The following is a 25,826-nucleotide window of genomic DNA, read 5'->3' as shown; positions in this document are numbered from 1 at the left end:
ATCATGTGGCATTATCCCCATAAGATGGCCAAGTTCAAGTGGACAACCAGCACATTTAGAACTGTGCATGTGGGAAATTTATGTTGACAATAATAAGTGGGCTGATTGGTTAATCCATGTGTCTCAGCACTGATTTGAGCTTGAAAAACCTTTCAATGTACTGGTGAGACATAGCATACAGTGTATTTGGATATTTTGAATCTCCACATCTAACTAATTGGAGCCAAATGAAAGTTTACACTTCCATAAAGATGACATCAAAGTCTTTCATGGCAAATATTTAGCAAAAAATATATTTTATTCTTGTTTTAATTTTTTTCGAAGAACTCTCTGACCATCATGTTTTGACCCTGTCCTAAACCTAAAATTCTACAGTAGTGGATATATAAATTGAAGATTTCATTGATGATCATGAAATTAAGACGTATCTTGGAGGAGACCTACATGACCCTTCATACTTCATTGATTTGCATATTCTTCGAGTACTGCCTGACGAGATACTTTCAACTCAAAATACCTTCTCAGGGCTTTTTCGATATGATTGTCCTCAATCAAAGAAACACATTTTTCCCCTCTAGTATTTTGAACTTGTGTTATTTATTTTGTGTCGAATTCACAGGACAAAGACTTTACAGATAAAAACTAGTCAAGAAAAACATGTATTTGGAGCAACATATGCCTGTTGTGGGATATTGGGTTGTTTATGCCTTATGGTTAACGGATCAATGACAATGGGTGGCTCAAGAAATGTAATTATAAATCATCATGTTTTTTTTTCAAAGGGATGCATTCAAATCTCTACTACTATAATAGGAATACATGTACCCTGCTGGCCTCTGATTGGCTGACAAAAGAGTGAGAGAGAAGAGAGAGAGTGAGAGAGCGAAGCCTTTGTTCGATCGTCGTTCCGAGAGCATCGAAGGGGATATGAGAAGAAAAATGGTCTTATGAACTACATCAGGAACTGAAGAGAAATAGGGCCGCATATGCTCGGAACGACGATCGACAGAGATTTAGGGGAAGAACGAGGCGGGCGGGTGTGAGCAATGCTTTGGAGTGGTAAAGCATTTCATCTCTAAATGAATCTATTTTTGAATCCATCTTCTGCTGAAACTGGATCAACGGTAGATGCTGTTGATCCATAATTCCAAGAAATTACAAGTGTCGAGGATAATATTGGCAGCTGATTACCATTGATCTGATGCCAGCCACGGCTGAGACTGACATCAGAATCTCGATCTCACTCAATTTCCTTGAAATTTGGATCTCAGTCAATTTTGAGATCTCAATCTCAGTCTAAATCCAAATTTCAAGGATAATTTCGAGATCAGAATCTCGATCTTGGTCAATTTCCGATCAGAATTTTAGATCTCAATTTCTGATCTAAATAGGACATATGATCGAAATTGACTTAGAATCTCGATCTCAGTCAATTTTGAAAATTCTTAGATCGAGATCATATGTCCTATTTCGAAATCATATGATTCTGAGATCGAGACCATATGAGATCGAGATCGAGATTCTGACATCAAATTTTGGAATTGGTTTATCAAATTTCGAAATTGATTGATGAAACGTTGATACTTTCATCAATTTCAGTCAATTTTGAGATCGAGATTCTGATCTCAGCCAATCTCCCGATCTCAGCCTCAGTCTGACATCAAATCTAAATTGAGCAGAATTGAGATCAGAATTTTCAAACTTGACTGAGATCGAGATTCTCAGTCAATTTTGAGATCGATCTCCCGATTAATCGAAATTGATTGATGAAGAGATCAAAATTGATTGATGAAGAGATCGAAATTGAGAGAACCTCGAAATTGACTGAGATCGGGAGATTGAGATCTCAGTCTCCCGAACAGAATTTAGATTTGATGAAAATATGCTGATCGATGGAGAACTTTGATGTCCATCGATCAGAAATTTTCTCGATCTCTTCATCTTTGATGAAAAGATGAAAAGATAAAAATAAAAATCAATCGAAATAGGAATTCTCGGTCGAAATAGGACATACGATGAAATTTTCTCGATTTGATGAAAAGATTAAATTTAAGGGCTTATCGATCGAAACAGGACATATAAGAACGGAATTAATCACCTTTTGCTCAAAGCAATCGTTGGAGGAAAAAAACTGTCGACGACGAAAACGTTCTCAAGCTGTCGACGATGAAAGCGTTCTCAAGCTGCTTCTCTCTCTATATCTTCTCTCTCACTCTCTCTCTTATCTCACTCTATCTCTATCTTTGATGAGTCTGAATTTCATCAACCTTGCATAGAGGACAGATGATTTCAATATCCTTATTTTTTCCATCTTTTAATTATTTACTAAGGTCATCAGTGCTCTGAAGAATGCCAGTGCCTTTGATTTGGTCAGATTCTTCGTCATCAGAGGAGTTGCAATCGTCGGCAGTCGAGCCAATTATTGCCCAGTCTGTTGCAGGGTTGAGTTTGATGTGCGGGGCACGCAGCCGAGAGACGAAGTCGCTGCCGGAGATGATGGTTTCGTCAGCATTCTGCCGAAGTTTTCTCAGTCTGTTGACCTTAGTGACGTCGATTCTTTGTGATTTGAATACGGATTTCGATCGAGAGCTCTAATTTTTAGCTGTTTTATTTTTTTCACAAATCGAAATGTTTGGCTCATAAACCGAACTTCAAATGTTTGGCTCATAAGCCGAAATTCAAATGTTTGGCGAAATTCAACCAAAATTCGAGCAAAAGGAGATTTCTTCTAATCTCAATCTGAGATCCTAAATTTCAATCGAGAAGCCCAAAATGTCGGTCGAGACGCCCCCTAATTTCTTCTGAATTTTGCTCTAAATTTTAGATCTCATTGATAAAGAAGGTCGAAGAGATCGAGAAAATTTTTGATCGATGGACATCGCCAGATTTACTGTCCTCCTTCATAAACTGATTTAAAGAATTCTTCATAATCTAATTTCCTTCTCTCCCTGGATGAGGATGGCCCTGCTTTCTCTCTCTTCTCTTTCTACCCCAAGTGAGCATTGAGAGCGGGCCCCACTAGTAGATTCCAATATGAATTCAGAAGTTACATAGAATATCAACCTAGGCATTCAATTTCACATGAAAATACAATGTACAGGTCAAAGGACATAATAGTTACATAATCTCTTATGTTGAGTAAGGAACATCAAGTAGGGCTAGTGATGGCATGCTAATCAGTGGACTAATCTCAGACATTTTACATGTTTATTTACTTTAAAAATATCATTTTTGTGTGCTAACAAGTTTGAAAGTAATAAATTGGTGCTTAGAGTAATATTCTTATTTTACGCATCTTTCAGTAATTTTATGGAACTTTGGAACATCATTTTGCGTTAATAAAATAATTATTTATATCGCAACATATTATTAAAAACTCGTTCAAATGTAATTCACTGAGGTATTAGCTTTGTAGCCAAAATACATTTGTATAATTGATCAAATATTCTTTTGAGTTTTAATGGGATTTCTCTGCTTTTTGTCGTGTAATCCCACATGTGACAATTTGATTTATTTGTATGGAAACAAATCATTGATTATTTCCAAAGATTAAAGACAACACAGTATTTTTAGTAGGTTAAAATGAGCATATTTAAATGTTTATTTATATTGAACTAATTATATCTGTGTTATCAAGCTTAAAATTTATTTAAGACTGACATTTTTAATTTTATGATTTTTTAGTACTTCTAATGATTTTCCTAACATCAATTTATGAAAAAACATAATTTTTGACACATTGATGCAGGATCTAGGACTGACGCATGTGGGATAGGCTAACTCAACTAGGGATGGATAAAACAGACCACAAATCAACATGATCAATTTTCGAACATTTAAATATGGTGAAAATGTTAATGGCGCATCCTCGATTGAGGGCGGGAGGACTGTCTTACAACCACCTCAGTGAAAATCTCTTTGGGCATTCAATATTACAAAGCATATTTTCTTATAAAGTCCTTTGAAACGTTAAGAAGCATACATCAAGTGCATTTATGACAAAAACACTCATTCATATTATACTCACGGAAATGTTAATAGAAGTAGGACAAATAGAAACATCTTTAATCAGACTCCAACACTGACCCAAAGTCAACTCTAATATGATAAAAACTCTAGTTAGAGTCAAACTTGGATCAGAGTTTTACTCTGATTAGAACTCTACCTAATCATCATCATCATCATCTTCTTCTTAATAGAAAAATATGGAACCAATTTTACCCAAGACACCCTACTAAAAGCAGATAACTACTTAACTCCGGCTGGTTCACAAGAGGGAAGAGAGGAGAGGGGGATAGATAGGAGGGAGAGAGATGAGGGTGAAACAAGAAGGGTAGAGAGAGAAAGAGAGAGAGAGAGAGAGAGAGAGAGAGAGAGAGAGAGAGAGAGAGAGAGAGAGAGAGAGAGAGAGAGAGAGAGAAGAGGAACCTGTCTTGGCTTATTCAGACGAGAGCCCTGTGACAGAGAGAGTCTATCCGGCCCCAGGCATGCATGCACAGCTCGTCTGTTCTGAAGTTCTGGGTGCTGTGTTGGGAAGAACGCCAACAACATCTAGAGCGATTGTAAGCGCTTGGTAACTCTGGTACCTCTGAACTCGGTCCAGCCAATTGCTTGATGGGTCAGCCATTGATGGCAGACCAGGTGCCTTGGGCGGCAAAGGCGAGGCCGAGGAAGAGGAAGGCCAAGTCGATGGCTCGAGCGACGGGGCCGAGGGAGGGGCCGACGAAGCTGAGGTGGAAGATGGCGGGCAGGACGAAGGAGAGGAGGGCGCAGACGGTGCTGCCGACGAGGGAGATGAAGGAGCCGAACTCGGGGACCAGCGACGCTAAGAGAGTGGTGGCTACCACCAGCGCCATGCGCGCCAGGTTCAGACCCAGCGACTGCACCGCCATCGAGTCGCCTGCCAGCTTCCTGAACCACCTGGACGCCAGCAGCCTGGACTCGATGATCTCGTGAATTGGATGCATCATCACCGGGAAGGTGAACCCCAGTGCCACGCAGAGCCCCAACTGCCAGTAGTTGAAGAAGAAATCCATGCTCATGACCACGATGATGATGAATAGGAGTGAAGAAGAAGCAGATGACGATGATGGAGGTTAAGAGTGATAAAGAAGGAGATGACGGCGATGGAGGATAAGAGTGATGACTAAGAAGATAACGATGATGATGGGCAAGAATGATGAAGTAGTAGAAGAAGAAGATGATGGGTAAGAGTGACGATGAGGAAGAAGGAGAAGAAGATGATGATGGTTAATAATGATGAAGAAAAAGATGATGATGACGATGGGTAAGAGTGAAGAAGATGAAGACAATGATGATGATGGTTAAGAGAAACGAAGAAGAAGAAGATGATGATGATGATGATGACGATGGGTAAGAGTGAAGAAGAAGAAGAAGATGATGATGATGATGATGATGATGACGATGGGTAAGAGTGACGAAGAAGAAGAAGATGATGATGATGATGATGATGATGATGACAACGGTTAAGAATGATGAAGAGGAAGATGATGTTGATGATGATGGGTAAGAGAAACGAAGAAGAAGAAGAAGACGATGATGGGTAAGAGTGATGAAGAAGAAGAAGAAGAAGAAGATGATGATGACGGTTAAGAATGATGAAGAGGAAGATGATGTTGATGATGATGGGTAGGAGAAACGAAGAAGAAGAAGAAGACGATGATGATGGGTAAGAGTGATGAAGAAGAAGAAGAAGAAGATGATGACGATGATGATGATGATGCTGATGATGGTTAAGAATGATGAAGAAGAAGATGATGATGACGAAGATGGTTAAGACTGATGAAGAAGAAGATGATGATGATGAAGATGGTTAAGAATGATGAAGAAGAAGAAGAAGAAGAGGATGATGATGATGAGGTGTAAGAGTGATGATGATGATGATGAGGGTGGGGGACCTTCACGGCGATGGCGGACCAGTCGTTGGGAAGGTTGAGGGTGACGATGTCCCTGGTAGAGTCGCCGTAGGCGAGATAGCCGAAGAGGCCGAAGCTGGCGTAGCAGAGCGTGATGGCGAGGAAAGCGCGAGAGAGGACGGCAGGGAAGGCGTCCCTCTCGGCCATGGAGTTCTCCAGCGGCAGCGTCATGCTGAACCCCTCGAAGCAGAACACGGCCACGCCGGCCACCACGGGCAGGCCGGAGGCGCCATTGAAGGCCCTCCTGCTTCCCACCCGCGAGAGATCCCCCAGCAGCTGCAGGTCGTCCTTGACGACGATCGCCATGGCGAGGGCGTTGCAGGCGTCGGCCAGGGCGCTGAAGGGCGCGATGGCCGCGAGCGAGCGCACCATGGCCACGGCCAGCTCGAGCGGCAGCACGACCAGGAAGAGCAAGGCCGAGGACGAGAAGACGCCTGCAACGCCGGGGAAGACGGACGCCAGGTTCTCCCCGATGAAGACGAGGTAGGCCACGGCGCCCCCCGCCTGCGACACCACCACCAGCAGCTCCGTCAGGAACCGCCCTCGCCAGCCGAACCCCTTCTCCCCCAAATCCCCGTACGACCGGATCCGCACCGACGAGTCTCCCTCTTCCAGCGTCTTCCTGCACTGGATCTGCGCCCGATCCACAGACAGATGAACAGCAACATACATGAATCGTTCGTCAGATCATCATCAGAAGCGAAATTCGACAAGAACAAACGGAGAAGAACATGAACAACAAAAACGAATCATTCATCTAATGCGACGCAATTCCACGATAAGAATCGGTGAAGAACATGAACAACAAACACGAATTATTGATCGACGCAATTCCACGATAAGAATCGGAGAAGAACATGAACAGCAAACACGAATTATCGATCGAATGCGACGAAATTCCACGATAAGAAACGGAGGAGAACATGAACAAAAACGAATTATTGATCGAATGCGACGAAATTCCACGATAAGAAACGGAGGAGAACATGAACAAAAACGAATTATCGATCGAATGCGACGAAATTCCACAGTAAGAATCGGAGGAGAAGAAGAAGAACAAAAACAAATTATTGATCGAATGCGACGAAATTCGGCAAGATAAAACAGAGGGAAAGAAGAACAACAAACAAGAATTATTGATCACATGCGACGAAATTGGACAAGAAAAAACGGAGGAGAAGAAGAAAAAACGAATAATTATTAAATGCGACGAAATTCAACCCGAACAAAAAAAAAATTCATCAAATGCGACGGAATTCAACAAGAAATAACGGAGAAGAAGAAGAAGAACGAATAATTCATCAAATGCGACGAAATTCAGCTAGTAAAAAACGGAGAAGAAGAAGAAGAAGAGGCAGAAGAGGTACGAGGAGGAGCATGCAGTAGAAGGTGGAGAGGCCGGCAATGGCGACGGCGAGCGATCCGGCGGCCCAGCCGGCGACGCGGAAGGCGTAGGGCAGGCCGAGCACCCCCGTCCCCACCACCGACACCACCACGTTCCCCACCGTCTGCCATCCGCTCGCCCTCCCCCGCCGCCCCTCTCTCTCCCCCAGCAGCGCCGCCGCCCCCCCATCCTCCGCCGCCGCCATGACCGACGCCCCCCCTTCCCAACCCCCCCCCCCTCAGATTATTAAATATTTTTCAAATTTTCCACCGCGATCCAATAATTCACAATTACGAATAATACACATCCGTCCTTTCCGTCATCCTCCCGTCCCATTCCATCGTCCCATCGCGTCTCCATTCAGTCGTCCGTCCACCGTCTTATTGCGTCATCCGTTCAGTCAATTCCGTCATTTTCGACTCCCTTCTCGGGCTATTCCGTTACCACCTGCCCGTTGCTTTATCCGTCCCGTTATATTTCGTCATCCGTCCCGTCTTATTTCGTCGTCCGTTCGGGAGTTTAGCCGCTTGAATTGACGGTGAGCAGACCGATCGAGGGGCGCAGAGAGAGAGAGAGAGAGAGAAGAGGGAGGGAAGAGTATACTGCTCGTGAGAAGAAGGCAACAAGGTGACAGCTCGGGGAAGACGATCGCCTCGGCAGGGGGGGCTGAGCGTGGTGGGAGGTGGGGAGAGCGCAGAGGGCAGAAGAAGACGGTGGGGGTTGATGCGGGAGGAACAAGGGCGAGAATCGGCGAAGAACAGGGCGAGAATCGGTGGATCGCGGCTAGGGTTTTGCCCGGAAGAGGGGATGCTCGCGCGCGAGGCGGGCAAGGGCTGAATTGAGTGCTCCGGCGTGGATTCTTTGAGGGGCGCGGTCGTGTTCGGGTCGAGAACGCGCGACGAGATGCAGACGTCTTCAGCGCAGGTGCGTCTGGGCTTCGCGAGTTCTTGTCTCTCTTTGCCCGATCCGTCTTCTTCTTCCACCCTTTTTGTTCGTGTTGTTGCTTGCGTCTTATCCTTTTGTTCTTATCATGTGGGTTTTGCTCGTTGTCGTTTTGAAAGGCCCGATTTCCGGCTTTCGATCGCATTCCCATGGAGCAGACATTGAGGAATCTAGCTGTATCCAGCAGAACCCCAATTTTATCTTTCGAATTGTGTCGTGGGTGTGAAAACATCGAGGATCCAAGGGTTGGGTGTCCAGCATTCTTTGAAATTGTTGGTCGGCTCTGGTTCGGCGGGCAGATGTATAGCGCCTCTTTTTCAATGTTTCTTCTTCATTTTTTGGGACACTCTTTCTGTTTCAACAAGGAATATTTTTCCAAATTTTTTTGTGTGTTGGATGCCGTCTGTATCCTCGGACTTTATGAGGGATGACGAGGAACCTGGTCCGCCATTGTGGATAGGATTCCTGTACACTCAACGTCATTCGATGTGTTTTTTTTTCGCTCAAATGGGGTTTCTATAATGCAATGGGAAGTTCATGTTTCGCGCAACTTGATGTATACCCAATTTTTTGGTGGGGTAGTTTACAGCAGAGGACGATCTTAATTCGTTCTTCTGTTGAAATGACGGGACGTACTCTGATAACCGAATTCATTTGTATTTTAATCTGATCTGGTTTGAATTCAAATGAGAAGGATATTATCATTGTTTTCGAATTTAAGTAGGAAGAGCATCTAATTTGAGATTCTTTGATTCTGGGTTTAGTAGAGTGTGAATTAATATCCGAAAATTGAATAAAGGTTTGGATTCAAGAGATGGAAATAGAATCGTCTTGGATTCACATTTATGTAAATAGATAGGGAGATGTTTGATTGGAGGAAAGGATACTCTTCTTTGATTGGAGGAAAGGATACTGGGTACTGTACATTGAAATAATTTGCATACTCTCCTTTGGGAAATACTGAATTAACTTGACTTTTGGAGATTTAGAGCTCTTGGATTAGAGTGGTTGAAGACAAAGTAGTGGATTGGAGATGAAGTAGTGGACTGAATGGACTGTATTTTATTATAATCCTTCTATCATTTAACACGTCTTATATTATAATCCTTCTCCCTCAATGTCTTGAACTTTTCATTAATTCATCACCCACGTATTCCTTATCACTTTATTTGGACTCAATTTGAGGTTTTGGATTGTTATTGAGATAATTCACACTCTCACAAGGTTTTCTAAATCTCTGTTGCAGTCAACACTCAATGGGTTGACGCAAAATTTGCAAGATGCTACGGGTCGGTCCTTTTCTTCATCGTTCTCTTCACAGTCAGCGAATGCCACAGGATATCATCACTCTGGTATGCCTCTCTCACCCTATATGGTTTCTGCCTATCACTATTTTTTTAACATGCATTTGTAACTTGTGAATTTTTGTTACAGGTGCCATGCTAGGACTACATAACATGCAAGGGGGGATTAATGTTCCAAACATGCCAGGGTCTTTGGGGTCTCGAAATTCGGCTATGGGACTTGCTGTATCAAGTGGCATTCAACAGCAAGGGGGGAGCATAGCTGGTGGTCGGTTTGCTTCAAATAATATCCCGGCCTCTATATCCCAGGTGCATGCTTCACTTTTTTTTTATTGAAAATGTTCAACTTTTTACAAATTTTCTAACACTTTTTTGATGTTTTTTTAAGATATCGCATGGCGGTTCGTATGGGCACTCTGGTGTGTCAAATCGAGGAGTTGGATTTGCTGGAAATCCAGCGTTTAGCAGTAGTGTGAATGGTATTGGCGGCTCAATGCCCGGAATTAACCCTAGCTCAACAGGGATAAGCAATAGAATGCCAGTTCCTGGATTAGGGATCTCCCCAATTTTGGGGAATGCGGGGCCTCGAATTACAAATTCAATGGGGAATTTAACCGGGGGCAACATTGGTCGGAGCATTACATCTGGTGGATTGTCTGTTCCAGGCCTTGCGACACGTGTAAATCTGGCGGGCAATAGTGGTCCAGGGAGTCTGAGTGTGCAAGGAACCAACAGGCTAAAGAGCGGTGTGCTTCAACAAGGTAATCTACTGGGTAGTCCAGTAATTCAATTAAAGATTCTGTAAGGTCGTTGCCAGTTTGTTATTCCTATCAGCTTCTGATTTGATATTTTTATTTATTGCCCTGTTCGGCAGTTGTGCATGCAGAGAACATCATAATATCTCATGTTGTGTAATTTAACTTTTGCTTTATTTCTTTTTCTTGGGATTCATAGCCTCTGCTTATTTTTTATCCCTGATAATCGTGGGATTACTGGATGCGATAAACGTCATTTAATTTCAATGATATTATAAGACCCTCGAGAACTCACCCAATGGAGTTTTCGAAACAAGGGCATCCTTGTTGATTGTTCATTTCATCTTGTGATTAAGCATATGGCCACGATATTGAGTAATTCCTTTCATTATGATCATATTTACTTGACTGCCCATCGGGCATCAACTCTGGGTTTCACTGGGGCAATTTCCCCCAGAAGAGATAAAACAAATCTTTCAACTCTATGCCTTGTTGTTGTTTTTACTTGGGTCATCCTTTGACTCAAGTCTCAGACAACTTAAGTATATGTTTAAGCCCTCTGTTTCTTGGTTAGCTTGTCCGACTTAGTTTTTCGGCTTTCAAGCGTTGGAGCTTCATTTGTAATTTACCGTTCTATTTGCATGATTTGGTTCCTTGAAATATTACCTTTTCATTATAAAGTATAACTTATCATCCCTTTTTTGTCTATATTTAACGTCTACAACTCTTGCATACTATTCCATTTCTTGCTCGGAATAAAAAGTTCATCTTCGGATTACTTTGATTTTGTAGTATTTTCTTTTTCGTGGCGAATCTTGTAACATTGGTTGATGGGCAAAGTGTTCACTTCACATGTCTTAAATCAATTTTATTCAATGATTCGTAATGTTTGACTTCTGTTCTGATTCCTGTCATGAACTCAGCTCCTCAGATGATGGGCATGCTTGGAAATTCGTACCCCTCCTCGGCTGGAACATTATCCCAGAACCAAATGCAGGCAGGAACTAACCCCTTGAGTTCCATGGGTATGTTGAACGATGTGAACCCAAGTGAGATGTCTCCCTTCGACATTAATGACTTCCCACAGCTGTCTGGTCGGCCAAGCTCTGCTGGAGGATCTCAAGGACAGTCAGGTTGGTCTCTATTATGTTACTTTAAAATAATATTGTTAATCCTCTGTTATGCTACTTTAAAATAATATTGGTAATCCATCTTATTTTTGGGTTGCCTAAACTATTTATTTTTTTCTTCCCGTTGTTATTTAACGGTCCCTGACTATCCGGCACGATGATTCACAGTGTCACTACGAAAGCAAGGACTTGGTGTCAATTCTATTGTCCAACCAAACCAGGAATTCAGCATCCACAATGAGGATTTTCCAGCATTGCCAGGGTTCAAAGGTTTATTTTGTCAACGACATTCGTCTTCCTCATGGAATTTTAAGTTCCATTTATGTAATGCGTTAAGTTGATGCTTACAGTTTTCCATGATCTAACTCTTCTTGGTTCAGGGGGAAACAATGAGTTCTCCATGGATTTACACCAGAAAGATCAAATCCATGATAATATGTCCATGATGCAGTCTCAGCACTTGAACGCGACCCCGGGTTTCCATGTGAGTTCAGTATCACTCTCTCCTTTTTTCAATCTCCCAACTCTTGCTGTCCAGATGGCGAATGAAGAAATCCTAATACTCTGATAAGATCCCGCCGGCGCGATTGATAGAAACAAATAAATTCCAAGGAAAACCCAACGTTCTTAGAAGAACGACTGTAGCACAAGATCCCCGTGGATCTATTGGGAGAATAATAGAAGAATGAGGGGAAAGTTTTGAACGGAGATGGAAGGAAAGAGAGGATGATTTAGGAACTAGTCACTCAGTACAAAACCGGATCGGTTCTTGTTCCTCTGGACAGGAGGTTGTCCCGCCAGCCTCCTCGCCCAAGCGATCTGAACTTTCAAAAACTACCACCCTTTATTGGCTTTTGCCTTTATTTATAGCTTCCTTTTCCCGCTCTTTTTTTCAAATCTTCCCACGTGTCTTCAGTGAGCCACACGTGTGACGACCCTTCTCTTGTTCTTCCTTTGGTAAGTCTTCATGGAGTTCTTGTCATACTCTTTTCTAGGTCGGACGGTCTGCTGGATTCAACATCGGGGGAAGCTACCCGTCTCACCACCAACAGCAGCAACAGCACAGCCCATTCAATGTTGTCGACTTCTCTTCTTCAATCAGTCAGGACGTACACCTTCATGGATCTGACATGTTTTCTTCTCATGGATCTTTCCATGGCCAGGTTAGGATTATAATCATGGTCTCCCTTAGATGGATATGTCTATGGAATGACGTTTTATTTTCATGGCAGGCTCAGACAGGTGGTGGCCCCCCAAGCCTGGGACTCAGGCCTCTAAACCCACCGAGTCCGAGTTCAAGCATTGGGGTTTATAACCAGCTCCTTCAACAATACCCTTCTCCAAACCCCTCTCAGTTCCGATTGCAGCAAATGCCTGCTCTTGGGCAGTACAGAGACCAGACCCTGAAGGCAATGACGGGCACACAAGGAGCATCTGCTATCTCTGCCGCTGCGCCAGACCGGTTTGGTTTGTTGGGCTTGCTGAGCGTGATCAAGCTCAATGATCAGGACCTTTCGTCCCTCGCACTGGGCATTGATTTGACGACGCTTGGATTGAATCTGAATTCAAGCGACACTCTTTACAAGACCTTTGGGTCGCCCTGGTTGGAAGAACCTGCCAAAGGGGATCCAGAATTCGCTGTGCCAACATGCTATTACGCTAAACCGCCACCAGAGCTCCATGTAATAAATCTTCTTGTTCCTTTGCTATTGCCCTTTCCTTTGCTGAGATGAATTTTTCTGACTCTTGCGTTGGACTGGATACAGCAGGGCTTCTTTGCGAAGTTCAAGCTGGAGACACTCTTCTACATATTCTACAGGTTTATACTAATCTCATGGCAAGATTTCCTATTTGGGTCATCTGCTACAAATCTAACATGTATTGTTGGGCGCTTTTGTTTGCAGTATGCCTAAGGATGATGCTCAGCTATATGCTGCATATGAACTGTGAGTATGAGTTCTCAGTCGCGATGGGCCTATTACTTCTTGTATCATCTGTGTTTAATTTTCTAATTTAGGGGGTCGAGAGGTTGGTTTTACCACAAGGAGCACAGGCTGTGGTTCATCAGAGTTGCTAACGTGGAGCCTCTTGTGAAGACCAACACCTACGAGAGGGGTTCCTATCATTGCTTTGACCCTAATACATGGGACACAGTCCGCAAGGTCTCTCTCTCTCTCTCTCTCTCTCTCTCTCTCTCTCTCTCTCTCCTTTTTCCTCTTTCTCTTCCCCGCCACTCTTTTTCTCTCATTCTCGCTGTTGGTATCACTCTCTCTCATCTCACTTGCCATCGTTATCTCATTTTTGTGGATTTTTTGTGCTAAGTGCAATTTGTTGGAGCTGCAGGATAACTTTGTGGTGCACTATGATATGGTGGAGAAGAAACCGGCTATTTCAATCAGCCGGCCATAGCTCGCTTTGTAAATATCCCTGGCTGATGAGTTTTGATTCGGCAATAGGATATGGTAAGGTGGGCAAAGGTAGTTCCTTGTTCATCCTTGCCCTTCATGTTCTCAAGTTTGTCGCCTATAGATGCCCTTGCATTTCATGTCCATGAACGCAATGTCCCGCTTTATTTCATCCTTCAATTCTAACCCTCATTTGTATCTTATCTGAATTTAACCTGTGGTGATAAAAAACTGAAGCCGTCAATCTTAGTAATGTGTCACGACAAGTTCTAAACAATAATTATAACATATGCTTTTAAATATATTGAAGCTACTAGGCATGCTGCTATGAATTTAATATGGAAGCTTGTCATGCGATGCTTCTTGGGTTCTGCTTCCTGATTATGCGCGATCCAAGCGTTACATCCAATGTCCGAACCTTGTCCAAACTTTCCTAGTCAATTCGACTGAGCCAATCCACGCTAATCCCTGCTACTTTTTTAACCAATCCATCTTTTCTTACCACCGTGTGAATTTGGAGCTCAAACAGAACGAGATAACTTGCTGTTGAACTCTACCGACACATCATTGAACATTCAGAACTTTTAATATTTAAGACTGGTAATGCCCTGGCCGGGCAAAAATCGGTGTGAACTAAATTCTTTAGAGTGTTTGCGGAAATATCTAATGGGAACCTTCACGATTTAATGGAGTGTGCGGTTTAAACACTATCCAATATTATGTGATAATGTTCTCTTTGAAGGTTTTCCAGTTTTTGCTTGTAACTGGGCGGCGTTAGCTAGCCTTTGGATTTGACAGCTCGGCTTCAGTCAGCTTGAATTCTAGATTTCATTTCAAATGAGTGTAGTAGTTTTTTGTTTTCATTCCAAATCTTCTAATTAGTTCCGCAAATTTTCCTTGCGATGATCAGAAACTTCAGCTGGATTGTATGAGTTCATATTTCTTGAATTTAATTTTGCGGAATTATATTTAACTCAAGTTTCTATTGAACAGCTGATTGAGTTTTTTAATGTTTGACATACCCGCTTATTAAATTAATTTTAACACTTTGTAATGATAAATTTATGAACGCATTTAAGCACGAATATTTGATCAATACTTCAATCAAAGTGCATAATTTTATGCTTCGGTTAATTTTACTTATTACTTGTGATTATTTTATTATGCCAGTTATGATGCCACTTATTGATAATTGTCCACCACAGATCATCGAGACATTACCTTGAGCGGTAGACATTTCCTGAATTTTGGCGAACTAAATAAATCTATCATTATCCGGTATCAGCTCTGTAACTCGGCTGAATGTCGAGAATTTGTCATGCTCGCTCTGTGCGATTAACTAGATCTCGAATTAGGGCCAAGTACTATCAGGATACAACAAACTGTTTGATATTATTTGGGTTCCAAAGATATCTATCTTCTCTAGATTAGATTGCTTGGGGGTTTGAAGGTGGTCATATCACATCATGATCTCATTGAGGTCAACTAACATGCTTCTTTTTTTACAAGTATAAAAAACTGTAATAAAGTAAAAATTGATTCTGCTGTTGTAGTAAGTTAGTGGTACTAGACTTATAGCTGTCTATTGGTTTGTTAGTGGATTTCAACATTGCAAATTGTAATGGTAATTGGAAATAGCTACATAATGCAATTTAAAGTTACACCTCTATATATGTTGAATGAAATACTCAAGTTTGTCAAATCTGTTAAACTTAGTTCACCGTGTGCAGCTCTGGTTCTTCCAACAGCACTCTCTCCTAAACCCCTCTTGAGGTGGCTAGGGTTTCCAAAAAACGAGAGTAAAATTTCTTACTCGTTCACTTATTACAGCTGGTTTCAAAACCAGCCAATAAGAGTAAATGTGATGGGCCCACCATATAAAGTCACTTACTCTTAAATGGGCTGGGCCCATTCATATTAAGAGATGGAAAAGCAACATTGGCTAACAAAATCTACCATCCCAATGGACTTTTCCCTTTTATATGTTTAACTCGTAACATGTTGTTGGAGCAATGACGAGCCTCAAATAAGATTTCATCAAAATGTGAAATTCTTGATAACCTTTGCAAAGATATGAGTTGAAAGTTTCTAAGATATAAAGGTTTTTTAGGCCCAAGTTGCTAGCATCCACATACATAATCAAGACCTGTAAGGTCAAATGTGGATATCTTGCGTTTTAATGGTAAATTCCTTGAAAAGGCCTGTTAAGGATTTGTGTCATGCAAGCAGAAGTATCTTGAGTTTTAATGGTAAATTCAGCAGCAAAAGTATCTTGGTAATTGCTTGAGATTGCTTGGGGGTTTGAAGGAGGTTGGGCTTGGCCCTTAGCACAACACATGCATTTTACTATCACATGCATAAAGATACATATGTGGTTGTATTTGTTACATGGGCTCGAGGTACAGGAATATAGAGACTAGGCGCAACCCATGCCATGAGGTAGTGGTGCTAAGTGCCTTGGGCCCCGCAGTCAAGCATGCATGCATGCATGTATGTCGCTCCAAGTGCCTCGGCGGCATGACACTCCATGCACTTGTGGGCAATGACCCTCAATGTACCCATTGATTGATCATACCACCCACCTCGACGTCCACCCATAGTATGACGGTGCTTAGAACTCAGCCTTGACACATCAAGTGCCTCCAACACCCACTTTGACACATCTTCCATTTTGGTCCTCGTTGGCACAATTGCACTGGTTTCCCAACTACACCCTCAGTGAACCACTCGTGAAGACATACCACATGCCCCATATCCATCTCGATACTTCTGCTTGCCATGGCTACATAGGGAAGGATAGGGGCTGACTAAAATTTGGTTACATTTGGGATTACCTCTAATTCATGGACGGACTGAGACATTGGTTCTTAACAGGGATCGATGTAGCACCCATTATGAGACATAATTGGGGTGAGGATGATCAATTAGAGGTAATCCCAAATGTGAAGTCATAGCTTCTCAAACGAAATTGATACAACTACCACTATTAATGATCGTCTTATACATCTTATCATTAATCTTTACGTAAGTACGAAATATGTATGTCCTCAATGTAGAATCATCGGTAGAAGGTTGGCTAGACTACAACGAATGATTCCCCTAACGTAAGTAGGTGGATCACGTCGAGGAATCGATAGCGGGCAATCAGTGATACCAATAAAATTCACTGGCCATATGTTGGGTTCTAGAGGCCTTGACATGGATGAACAAATCAAAACATTCTACAACGGAAGACTAAAAGGAATAAAATAAAATCGATAAAACCATGTAAATGAAGTACCTTTGCACGAATCGCATTTGTGATTTCTTAGATCCTAGAGTGAGACAAGTCGAGCTGCTCAAGTGCGCAACCTCTACACGTATTCATGCGATCCTCGACATGTTGAATCTCATCATTCTCTTTGACAAGTCTCGTTTTACCTCCATCGTCGTCGTTACGTCGTTCCAATCGCATCGGGCATAGAGATGGGTGTTGGGAAAAGGGAAAAGAAAGGGAATGATTCCCCTGAGAAATTTTGACCTATGTGAATTTCGTTGATGGTCTTTCCTTATTCATACTAAGCGGGCCTTTTTCATAAAAACTCCTAAATTTTAAGTATATCTTTTGACGTCCAAAAGACTATTTGCTTGTGACCCTCTAGGCTCATGTATTAGTCTAGTTAACGACTCTAGTGACCTATTAACTTTTATTTACTTTTCAAATTAAATATATTATCATATAAATTAATTAATTTTGAATCAATTTAACCCAATCGATAGATTGAGTCTCCAACATGTGGAGTGTGAAAGTAGACCTCGTGCTATAGAAGATACAAATGACTATGTATTGACTAACTCTTAGAATATGCTCGTCATCAATTACCTTGTATCTATAGTCCATCATCCACTTGATGCTCCTTGGACGACTTAGGGTATAGCTAGTTGTCAAACCCTAATCGGTCATCTAAGTTAGTATTGATGCATTTGGAAATCGTTGGAGTACTCTTCTTCGATATTTTACTACATTGGTCAAAGACTTCATCGTATCGTCTTCTTTGAGCTGTCACCTCTTATATCTAGGGTGTACGATTCCATCTTGACCACTTAATCGTCTTCATGAACTTTTTTGATGTACCTAAACTACAATTATTTAAAATTGCATGATTAGAAACTCATTCATCATATTTAAAGTACAACTGTCCATCCATAAGGCGTCTTTGATGTCTCAGGTCTAAATAACACTTACACAACCATAACGCAAATTAACCTGATTGATAGTTTGATATAATATCATTCAGGGATTCTTATGAATCAATTCAGTGAACTCTTTTCACTAAAGAGCACACGCTATCTATCCTTAGTGTCTCCAGACTAATGGCTACGGACCAGCCATACTCATCATATGAGTGAGGCCAGATAGTGCTATTCTATTTGGATATTTCGTTGTCCTTCTCGCGTATCTTTTGAATAGGAATGTCTAAAAAATATGCTTAAAGACTAGTGATTTCCGTATTACTATCTTATCATAATTAATTAATTCTGATCATGTTGCCATAGACTTCATTATAAACATCACACATGTACTATAATGAATATGTTGTATTAATGAATATGAAACAAGATGTGGAATGTGTGATTGGCTTGCGGGACACATATAATTCCATCGCCATCCTCATTTACGCATTTATCTATAACATACCTTTCTAGTCTATAATCTTCCGCGTCAATGGGTTGATCATCAATGGTAGGTTCAAGTTCAGAATATTCATTTCTAATGTGCAATGCTCTAGATGGAGACTAGGATACTCTATGGCCGCGTCCTTGGCATTTGAAGCATGTCATGCCAGATGGGCCAACCTGAGGGGGAAGGACGAGTAGGTGCTCAAGCGGTGGAATTTAGAGATGACAAGACATGGTTGTTAGTAGGTAGCGGAGTGGGATACTGAGATGTAGGAGCGGGAACACATTGATCAGCAGTTGAACGATTCGATGTGGGTGGAGCTACAAGAATAGATATAGGTGGATTGCAGGGAGACGATCGAATAGGATAAGTAGAATATGTGCGATCGCTTAGAGTTGGACGGCCACTAACAACAAGGGTATTATAAAGGGTCTGACACGGCTCCAGATCTTCTACTATCTGATAGGCCTGCTCAAGTGTAGCAGCCTTTCAAATGAGAAACTCCGTCTCAGGATAGGTATTGAGCCTTTCAAATAACAACACCGGGATTTTCTTCTATTGTGCACCTCATGTAAAACTCTTCAAACTATGTGATGTATTCAGACACTGAGCGTCTTTCATGTCATAATTTGTACCATTGGTATAGAAGGTTATCTAAATAGGCGACTATCACGTATTTCTCCCCAAGTTTATCCTTCATTTGTGGCCACGTTTCTATAGGTTCATTTCGTCGGTTATAAATTGAAAATTTAAGATTTTCTCAAAAGAATTTCGCTTGACCACCCAATCTCATCTCAACGTATTAGACCCTTTTCCACTCAAGCATATCATACAATTTGAAATAGATGTTTAATTTTGACTCTCAGTCAATCTATTCCTTAGGATCTCTAGATCCCTTATAATATGGAACATTGACTTTGACACTCCTTTAGATATGGTGCATCAATTGTCATGATCTGGATGGTGATGATCGCGAACTTGTATTCTATCCTCTAATGGATAGGGATCGTCGCATTTAGAATAATTCTCATTCAAACTTTGGCGTCTATCCTCATGTGGATAGGGGTCATTTCGCAGTGATTGACTCCTATCACGACCCAGGTGTCTATCCTCAGGCAGATAGGGATCATAACGAAAAGGATGATACTTATCACGTCCTGGGGTTCTATCATCGGTTTGATGTGGATCATTTTGCTTAGGGATCCCAATCACAACCTCTGAGTTTACACTCAGGCAGATACAAAAATGATCATAATAAAGATGCTTTTGATCGTGCCCTTGATTTCTATGCTCAAGTGGATAAGGAACGTCACGATCATGGTGATTCCCGTCACGACCTCAAGTTTCTAATCAACAAGTTTCTTCACTAAATGCATCAATGGAACTAGTTAGACGGTTGTCCATGTTGGTAAGACCTGTATTAATGTCATGAATCAACTATGGACAGTCTCTTTCATACGATCTGCATCCCCTCGTAATGAGGATAGTGGAGGAAGTGGAGATGACTTTCGAATAGGAATATAAGCCTCACAGTTGTCGAGGGAAGGATCAGTCATGGCGACGACGTGTTTGCCTGAACGAAGATGCATGCAAGATGAAATAATGATGGATAATGTATAAAAAGTATGGAAGATAGGCATACACATGTTATGCTCTGATACTAATTTGATGTAGGATGACTAACTCAACTAGGGATGGATAAAATAGATCACAAATCAACACGATAGACTTCGAGCAGTTAAATCCGGTAAAAATGTTGATGATGCAACCTCTTTCCTCGGTCAAGGGTAGGAAGACTGTCTTACAACCACCGCGGTGAAAACAAACCTCCAAACCCAATATATCGAAAGATCGATTACGAGATGATTCAAATATATTCAATTAACCTATTCTACTAAGTCTGATGACAGTGGAATAACACGCGAGAAAATATCAGATAAGATGATGCATATTACCAAAGAGGGAAGAGTGGAACTTTAGCACTGGCGTAGCGTAAGCGGGTGATGTAGGACGTTGTGGAGTCTTTTGGCGGCGAGAGTGGATGATGTGCGGTTCGACATGCTGGGCATAGATCCAATTACGCGGTCAGCTGGCGAGGGGGTCAAGGGGAGTTGTCCCCTTGCAAAGTTCGGAGCAGCGCCTCGAAACCTTAATGGTAAACGGGACACGTTGATGCCAGACAAGGGGTGTGAAGCAGATCGGTGTAGAATGCGGTGCAGGCGAAGCCTCATTGCGGTGGTCGTGCGGGCAGTGGCTGCACGCGGTGGCCGCCAGGGCAGCGACTGCACGCGATGGCTGCGCGGGCTGCGGTTGCGCGCGGTGGCCGCATGGGCGGCACGTCCGGAGATGGGTAGTGTGAGTGTTGACTACGGTTGCGGGGTCGCGCAAGCGACTGAGGCGCGAGGACTGCTTGGGCAACGGCAACAAATCGTGGTCGCGAGGGCGGTAGCTACTGGCTACGATTGCTCTGACAAAGGTTGTGAGTAGGGAGGTCTCCTCTCAATGGCGGAAACAGCAACAAATGGCAGCGGCGACGACAAACGGCGGCGACTGAGGCAGAGACGAGGCTAGCGAATTTTTTTTTAGAATAAGAAAATTTTAATTCCAAAGAAAAATCACCAAGGAGTTTAGTACAACATTTGCATATTTATATGCCTCAGAGGAAATATAAATATAAATTAATTGTAAAAATAAATCTAATTTTAATTGATGTTCAGATCTTGGGTTTGAAGTTGCTGCTGGTAACATGTCATGACACAGGACGTCTCCTGCGGTAGTGGTGTCACATCCGATGATGGTGCATAGTTGTGTGCGCCACCATAGTGTCTAGAAAATGAATTTGATGTTCGTCTCAAGTATCTTGTAAGTAGCACCGTTTAGAGCATACATTTAACTATTATTTACCGTGCATTATGATCTATTCATAATTCATTTAGTCATTACAATGCATAAATTACATCAATGAATATCGAGAAAGATGTGGAATGTGAGATTGGCATGCATAGTGCATATATGCTAACATTTGCTTAGGGAAAATCATAAATTTGAAACGCATCACATTTAAGCTTAACAAAACAACATCGTGTTGAGAAAATACTGATAACATTTTTTGAAAAAGAATGAGTAGTGCTTATTGATATTTTATACATAAATGACTAAAGGATAAAAAATAAGGTCTATGCGCATTAACATTCATGAAATAAATAAGTCTGAAATATCCTCAAAAAAATTTGAATGGATGAATAAACAACATAAACATATATTTTGCTAAAGAAAACAAAATATGATTCATTAATTTCATATTCACCTTTATGATTTTGTTTCAATATTCATCACAAAAAGAATTTCGAAAAAACATATGCATGTGAATTCACTAGGCCATTTGAGTTAAAAAATATATCCCGATTAATCTTATTTTTTGAAAAAAATTCAGATGTCATAAATCATTTTGGTTTGGCTCATTTTGGTCCATTTGATCCTAGATCATGGGTTTGACTCATTTTGGTTCACACATTTCGTTCAAAAGTAATCATTTCATGCATACAAGAATCCTAGGCACTGAATTGAAGTATCTATTTGTTGGAATGAAGTCTTGGGTTGTTGTGGATGGATATTTATTGTTTGCCTAGATTAAATTGTATTTGAGGAGTCTACTCTATACTTATTTAATAAATCCTAACTTTCAATTACAAAAGAAACATTAGCCTAGGCAGTCTTGGTCAATGGCTCTGCGCTGATTCATAAAAAAATATCAAATAATCTCAGGCATTTATAGCATGGTATAAGTGGATATTAATTTATATCCATATCAGTCGATGTTAGGGCCAAAAAGTAACGCGAAGGTTTGAAGGGTTAGAAAAAGGTCTACAATCTACGATTATCACTCAAAATTATAATAAGTACTTGCTTGACTGTGTTGGACAGTGGCGACGATAATTATAGTGTTAGAAGAGGCCAGAGAGAGATAGGAAGAGAGAATGATAAGTTAATGGAATTTGTTATTAAAAAAACCCTGTCCGGCCCAATTCTGAGATCGAAATCCCAATGAGGTCCAGTTCAACCTAACTATGATTTTGTAATTATTCCCTACATGAACCAGGTGATTGGCTTTCTTCCTCTTTGATAGGTTGCGACTTGACTAACCCAAAATTTGACAGTCGACCCATTGGAATTGAATTTTCATCTCCAGCATTCATGTCCCAAACTCACAATAGAATGGGAATTTTGAATTGTGATAAGAGTTGTGAATTCACATGGATTTTCTTTTCAACATGTAGCAGCTTTACATTGGATGGTCTGTCTTATTAATCTGATAGGCGATTCTTTGGCCTTAGACATGGATGTGATGGTTTTTTTTCCGGAACAAAATAAAGTCCTGTCTAGGGCCTCGTACATTGGACAACACAGAAAACTGTCCGTCAGACAAAGGATGGGATTGTTTTTTCATTTCGAGATGAAAAATTTTCCTCTCCTCTATCGTCAGACAGGACATGGAATGAATTTTCTAAAGCTTTATCTTATGATTTTTTTAATCAAAAATTAAAATTCCTATGAATTAGAATGCATATGGCTTTCCATTATGAATGTCATGCGGAATTGGGATTTGCCAAGGGTGCTCACGTTTCCCAACAGGATGAGTCCAGAATGGTCGGTTTGGGACGACCTAAAAAAATGGGACGTGGGACCAGACGAAAACCGTCCCAAACCGAGGGCTAGATCGACTCGGTCAACGATGTCGATCGAGATCAGGATCGAGGGGTAGATCGACTCGGCCGGCCGTTGTATGTACATTTCAGATTTAACAGACCAAATGTGTTATAAAAGCTTCCATAGATTCGCGTTTTGTTTTCCCGTTCGTTTTGGTTCGATCCGATCCGATCTGATCCGATTCAATCCGAGATGCGCCTACCTACCAACTACCAAAGTACCGAAGTACCAAGGAGGCAGATCCGAGATTTGACGGTCATCGGCCTTACTTACTTGGGTCTACCGACAAACCGAACTTCGACCGATAGCCCCGGGGAGTCTGGTCTTATTAACCACGTATGCCCGAGGGAAATGCGGGGACCACCGAACGGACGGCGGAGATGCGGTCTCCATAGGGTTCGGTCGCTGGATCCGATGGTCCGCGCCGGGCCAGCTGTTTTGATCTTCGTCTTCTTTGTTTCCGAATTGTTCAACTCCGTAAAAAAGAAAAAAAAAGCGAGCGCACCGCCTATTCAGATTTAGATAATAATATCCTTGGCTTGGAGTGGTTCGTCTTCTTCATCTTCCTCTTCTCCGTGCTGAGGCGTCATCCCCATTGTCCTCTTCCTCGACTCCTCGGCCCCGCGCGAGCGTGGCAGGTAGCAGCGGCCAGAGAGAGAGAGAGAGGGAGAGGGAGAGAGAGAGAGCGAGAGCGCTTCTACGATCGTTCGCGCGGCGGCACGCGTGAAATCTCATAGGTACGCTAATGGCTGCCGGCGGAGTCCGCCATTGGAAGCTCTGAACTAGGGCAGAGAGAGAGAGAGAGAGAGAGAGGAAGAGGGAGAATGGGGCCGGATCTGAAGGCGAGGGATAGAGGCAGCAGCGGCGGCGGAGCTCTGCCGACGACGGCGGCGGGGAGATCGCGGATTCCAAAGGGGCGGCAGATCCAGAAGACGTGGAACAACATCAAGATCACGATCCTGTGCGGCTTCGTCACCATCCTCGTCCTGCGCGGCACCATCGGCGTGGGCGACCTCGGCCGCGGCGAGCCGCAGAACAAGGCCGCCGTGGAGGACATCGACCGCATCCTCCGCGAGATCCGCTCCGACGCCGACCCCGACGACGCCGACGGCGAGGCCGTCCCCGCGCCGCGCCAGCCGCAGCAGCAGGAGGCGCCTTCTGATCCCAAGGCCGAGGCCGCGGCGGCGGCGAATTCGAGCGCGGTGGCGGCGGAGCCGCCGGAAGTGGATCTGAAGAACCTGACGTACCGGCTGGGGCCGGAGATCCGGGACTGGGACGAGCAGCGGCGGCGGTGGCTGGCGGCGAACCCGGGGTTCCCGGCGGCGGTGGGCGGCGGCGCGGGGGGGGGACGGCCGCGGGTGCTGCTGGTGACGGGGTCGCAGCCGGGGCCGTGCGACAACGCGATCGGCGACCACTACCTGCTCAAGGCCATCAAGAACAAGATCGACTACTGCCGGCTGCACGGGATCGAGATCGCGTACAACATGGCGCACCTGGACCAGGAGCTGGGCGGGTACTGGGCGAAGCTGCCGCTGCTGCGGAAGCTGCTGCTGGCGCACCCCGAGGCGGAGTGGGTGTGGTGGATGGACAGCGACGCGCTGTTCACGGACATGGCCTTCGAGCTGCCGCTGGGCAAGTACGCGGGGAAGAACCTGGTCATCCACGGGTACCCGGACCTGGTTTTCGAGCAGCGGTCGTGGATCAGCCTGAACACGGGCAGCTTCCTGCTGCGCAACTCGCAGTGGGCGCTGGACCTGCTGGACGCGTGGGCGCCCATGGGCCAGAGAGGCCCCGTCCGGGAGGCGGCCGGGAAGCTGCTCGCGGCGGAGCTCAAGGGCCGCCCCGTGTTCGAGGCCGACGACCAGTCGGCGCTCATCTACCTGCTGCTGGCGGCGCAGGAGCGCTGGTTCCCGGCCACCTTCATCGAGAACTCCTTCTACCTGCACGGCTTCTGGCCGGGCCTGGTGGAGCGCTACGAGGAGATGATGGAGCGGCACCACCCCGGCCTGGGCGACGACCGCTGGCCCTTCGTCACGCACTTTGTGGGCTGCAAGCCGTGCGGGAGCTACGGGGACTACCCCGCGGACAAGTGCCTGCACAGCATGGAGCGCGCCTTCAACTTCGCCGACAACCAGGTCCTCCATCTCTACGGCTTCTCCCACCCTTCCCTCTCCTCCCCCCTCGTCAAGCGCTTCCGCCCCGACCCTTCCGACCCCCTCCGCCTTCTCGCCGACGAGGACGCCCGCCTCGCCTCCTTCACCCTCCACCACCACCAACCCTAACCCTCTTCTTCTTCTTCTTCACCCTCCTCTTCTTCCTCTTCCATCGCCCACCTCTTCTTCTTCTCCCTCTCGTCAGTCGTCTCCTGCAATTTTGATTTTCCGCTCTCCTCCTCGTTCGTGCCAAGTTTGATTCTCTGCTCCGCTTCCTCTTCTTCTTCTTCTTCTTCTTATTCTTGTCGCTCGGAAGATCTCCATCGCGAGCTCTGTCTGTGGCAAGTTTGAATCTTTCCTTTTTTGGTCTGGTTCGTGTTCGGGGGAATTCCGCCTTGACTGGGAGGGTGGGTGCCTGGGTGGGGACTTAGAGAGAGGGATTGGGGGAGT

The 25,826-nt window shown here is 43.6% G+C and overlaps 3 protein-coding genes, 2 long non-coding RNA genes and 1 other non-coding gene across 7 annotated transcripts; 3 read left to right on the top strand and 3 right to left on the bottom strand.

Annotated features, from left to right (window-relative positions):
* Positions 1-736: 736 nt before the first annotated feature.
* LOC144712888 (uncharacterized) lies at positions 737-2,301 on the bottom strand. The gene is made up of 2 exons (XR_013583889.1): positions 2,099-2,301; positions 737-1,113 (listed from the first exon to the last, which is right to left on the bottom strand). It is a non-coding gene; the product is annotated as an uncharacterized LOC144712888 (long non-coding RNA).
* On the top strand, positions 808-2,706 carry LOC144712887 (uncharacterized). Its single transcript, XR_013583888.1, has 2 exons — positions 808-1,059; positions 2,375-2,706. It is a non-coding gene; the product is annotated as an uncharacterized LOC144712887 (long non-coding RNA).
* Positions 2,707-4,235: 1,529 nt separating this feature from the next.
* Positions 4,236-7,542, bottom strand: ANT1 (aromatic and neutral transporter 1). The gene is made up of 3 exons (XM_078587256.1): positions 7,304-7,542; positions 5,919-6,569; positions 4,236-5,009 (listed from the first exon to the last, which is right to left on the bottom strand). Exons 1-3 carry the CDS (start codon positions 7,523-7,525, stop codon positions 4,620-4,622), a joined length of 1,263 nt encoding a protein of 420 aa, XP_078443382.1. The 5' UTR covers positions 7,526-7,542; the 3' UTR covers positions 4,236-4,619.
* A 343-nt stretch (positions 7,543-7,885) lies between these two features.
* On the top strand, positions 7,886-14,057 carry LOC144712884 (putative NOT transcription complex subunit VIP2). 2 transcript variants are annotated; one of them, XM_078587255.1, is made up of 13 exons: positions 7,886-8,244; positions 9,509-9,614; positions 9,697-9,875; positions 9,955-10,327; positions 11,245-11,454; positions 11,620-11,721; positions 11,832-11,935; positions 12,447-12,614; positions 12,684-13,133; positions 13,221-13,270; positions 13,356-13,397; positions 13,469-13,613; positions 13,795-14,057. In XM_078587255.1, the coding sequence occupies exons 1-13, from the start codon at positions 8,224-8,226 to the stop codon at positions 13,858-13,860; spliced, it is 2,016 nt and encodes a 671-aa protein (XP_078443381.1). In that variant the 5' UTR covers positions 7,886-8,223; the 3' UTR covers positions 13,861-14,057. The 2 variants fall into 2 exon arrangements, with proteins under 2 accessions (XP_078443381.1, XP_078443380.1); XM_078587254.1 differs by having other exon boundaries at positions 7,887-8,244; positions 13,218-13,270.
* Positions 9,537-9,614, bottom strand: LOC144713379 (small nucleolar RNA snoR35). The gene has a single exon (XR_013584040.1). It is a non-coding gene; the product is annotated as a small nucleolar RNA snoR35 (small nucleolar RNA).
* A 9,724-nt stretch (positions 14,058-23,781) lies between the features above and the next one.
* Positions 23,782-25,745, top strand: LOC144712916 (putative xyloglucan 6-xylosyltransferase 5). Its single transcript, XM_078587329.1, has one exon. The coding sequence runs from the start codon at positions 24,048-24,050 to the stop codon at positions 25,503-25,505; it is 1,458 nt and encodes a 485-aa protein (XP_078443455.1). The 5' UTR covers positions 23,782-24,047; the 3' UTR covers positions 25,506-25,745.
* Positions 25,746-25,826: the final 81 nt, after the last annotated feature.

The sequence above is a fragment of the Wolffia australiana genome, chromosome 15 (assembly GCF_029677425.1).
Source record: "Wolffia australiana isolate 7733 chromosome 15, ASM2967742v1".
NCBI lineage: Eukaryota > Viridiplantae > Streptophyta > Magnoliopsida > Alismatales > Araceae > Wolffia > Wolffia australiana.
The sequence above is the reverse complement of the archived record's forward strand: the minus strand, read 5'-3'. Positions and strand labels throughout refer to the sequence as shown.